The sequence below is a fragment of the Anneissia japonica genome, unplaced genomic scaffold (genome assembly GCF_011630105.1).
Source record: "Anneissia japonica isolate Jap-2015-1 unplaced genomic scaffold, ASM1163010v1 scaffold4811_len131365_cov145, whole genome shotgun sequence".
NCBI classification, from domain to species: domain Eukaryota; kingdom Metazoa; phylum Echinodermata; class Crinoidea; order Comatulida; family Comatulidae; genus Anneissia; species Anneissia japonica.
In genome coordinates, this window is record NW_022692512.1 from 59153 (window position 1) to 62082 (window position 2930).

At 39.2% G+C, this 2930-nt stretch overlaps 1 protein-coding gene across 1 annotated transcript in view; it reads right to left on the reverse strand.

The window, feature by feature from the left end:
- The window catches only part of LOC117100320 (angiopoietin-1 receptor-like), a 20380-nt gene extending 17661 nt beyond the window's left edge, over positions 1 to 2719 (reverse strand). Inside the window, exons 1-3 of the mRNA XM_033239969.1 lie at positions 2701 to 2719; positions 922 to 1068; positions 423 to 554 (exon numbers count right to left, since the gene is read on the reverse strand). Coding sequence (XP_033095860.1) covers positions 423 to 554; positions 922 to 1068; positions 2701 to 2719 — 298 coding nt within the window. The remainder of the gene's footprint in view (positions 1 to 422; positions 555 to 921; positions 1069 to 2700) is intronic.
- Between the last annotated feature and the right edge of the window lie 211 nt (positions 2720 to 2930).

Here is a 2930-nt window from a genome sequence, read left to right on the forward strand (position 1 = left end):
CCTTTTACGTCACTGCTTATAAGATGAATGAGAATATGAATCATGCAGATCTGGAATCAAATCTAAGTGGTGGGGTCAACATTCCTCCCCCGGGAAAATTTTGATTTCTAGATGGCGGGAAATGACCTTTCTCGACTTTTGAGCTAGGTGTCTAATGACTTTGTTCTTCAAAATTCAAGTTTTTACCCCTCATGAAAATGGTAAGGTAAACTTTCTCAGCAGCCATACAAAAATCTCCAGACATTATATATTTTTCGCCAAAAAGTGTGGGGGGGGAGGGCCGGGCCCCCGCCCCCCGCTTCAGCCGGTCATGACTTGTACTGCTGGGTGGAGAGAGACAAGCGAAATACACTGCGAGAGATTTAACCTCCGACATCAAGGTTAGAAGCAGAACCTCAACTTCTGCGCCAAACTGCTCCTACCTTGGCATTGTGGTCCTGTGTAACCGTCCCAGCAATCACTGCTAGAAGTACATCCATATTTCCGATCACAGTAGGTATTATCGCAATGGCACTTTTGTTGACAACTGGCGCCATACCATCCAGCGCCACATGCTGTAGGAGAATCCGTTAGTGTTTATTGTAAAATATAATATTCACATACTGTTTAATTATCGGTAATACTTAACAATACCCAAGCAATGGTGATTTCTGTCTTCCACCATAATCTCTAAATTTTATTAGCACAAAATAAACAAGTGACGAAGCATAACCTCTTTCAATCCGATAAAGTGACAGATCATAATTGTATTAACAGTTTCAATGCCTTAGGTTTCTTTTGAATTAAAAATAAAAACCTTCTAAATTAAGATCGGCTATGATATATTGCATTCATTTGAAAAGTCAAATTATTAATATTTCGGCTGTTAATTAAAATATTATATTTTGTTAAATAATAACAATGTATAATTAGATGTTTTACATTGTGAACATCCAAGACCTTCATAACCATCAACGCAGCTGCATCCAACTGGATCTGGAGGGCAGAATAAATTCGTCATGCAGCTTTCGGCGTTACTACTGCTGCATGGCACCTCACAATACCGCCCAAAATGTTGTGAGCCACATCCTGCAAAATTTAATAAGCAATAATAATATAAATATTTCAATTTCAATTTATCTATTCGGGTAAAACATGAGAAAAGCATACAAGCACAAACGCCAATATAATATGATGGATTTACTTCACAAAATTGCATTGTACTTTATAATAGTTATACATTACGACATTTAATCAAGTTTGTCTACTATCAATCTTAAGTGTCTATAATTACTATAGACACTTAAGATTAAAAGTAGACAACCTTGATTAAATTATAAAATGTCAGATTTTAAAAACTATGCCTACTATAGGCATAGTTTTGAAAATCTGACATTTTATAATTTAATCAAGTATAATACTGAATACATACACACACACACACCCCACCCCCAAACACGAACACACCCTCCACATAGTTGGTGGAGAGTTTATCAAGTTGGTAAATATTATATTTAAGTATAAGGAAGGAATTTTTCAGGTTTGACAGCCGATGAATGGACACGCCTATTACGAAGGCTATATTGTGAATGCTACCGGTATTAATTCTCCCCACAAGAAGAGCACCAGGTCATGATCGTATTTCATTTAAAGATATTAATTCCAGGGGCGGATCCAGGATATGAAAGAGGGTGGTTCACAATGTCTCAAAAATCCCCAAAATTAAAGGGGGTCCTGGGGACCTCCCCCGGAAAATTTGGATTCCTAGATGGCCGGAAATGAGCTTTCCCGACTTCTGAGGAGTTTTTAATGACCTTTAAGTTCTTGAAAATTTAAGGTTTTTCTAGTCTCCTCTTGAAAAAGCTCAGGTAATTTTATCTCATTCTTCATGCCATTATATAGAGAAAAAAAAATCAAAGACATAAGCAATATATTATTATATTCCAACAATATTGCGTAGAACGCACTTTTGTACATACATTATTACGACATTGAACCAAAATCAGTCTATATAATTTTATTTAATTGAAGGCTAGTTGTGAGCATAGTTTGTCTGATTTGCCAACCAATATGCCTAGGTAGGTTCAGGCGCGGATCCAGCGGGGGCCACAGCCCCCCCCCCCCCACCGTCAGTTACGCCGAAAAATAAAAAAAAATTGAGAAGAGTTAAAGGGAAAAAAGAAAGAGGGAAAAAAGGAAGTGTGCCTATGAGTTCAGTGACGGATCCAGCAGAGGGCGAAAGGAGAGCTCGATTATTTTACCACTCACTAATTTTGAATTTTCTATTGATTGACAACAAACACAACGCTATATCCCCGACGCATCAATCAGTATGTAAAGAGACCAAAAGGCAGAGACCTAAAGACAGAGTTGTTTTAAACCGGAATGTAGTACCCAGCTACAGAACAGCTATCCATGCTCAGCATGAGGTAACGCCTACGCGTTCTCGTGCGAAAATCCGCAGGCCACCGACCCTTATTGGCCCTTTTGATGCCCCTACCCATGAGTCCAGTAGGGTTCTCGCGCCATATACTAACCTGATCCTAAATGGCTTTGTTAATAACAGTATAATGTGTCTCTGACAACGACTGTATGACATATATTATATTAATCCAGTGGGGGTGGGGTGCCCAGCCGGCCAGGGCCCACCCTACATTTGTCAACATTTTAAAAAATTGAGATAAAATTTTCAAATTTTAAGTCTGAATGAGTGCCATTTACGGACATCTAAAGGTGCCATGATCATATCTTTGCGACTACCCAGTATAGAATATATAATGGATTATAGGTCCTTTTATCAGACCTCTCCGACGCCCGTGAGGGGAGGGGTGCTGGGGCGGATGCAGAGGTGGTGCAGATGGTGCGGTCGCACCTCCTAAATTGTATTAAGAAAAATAATTGTTGTACTGTTTGTTGTAAGGTATGAGAGTGCAATTTGCGGGCGCCTGGAG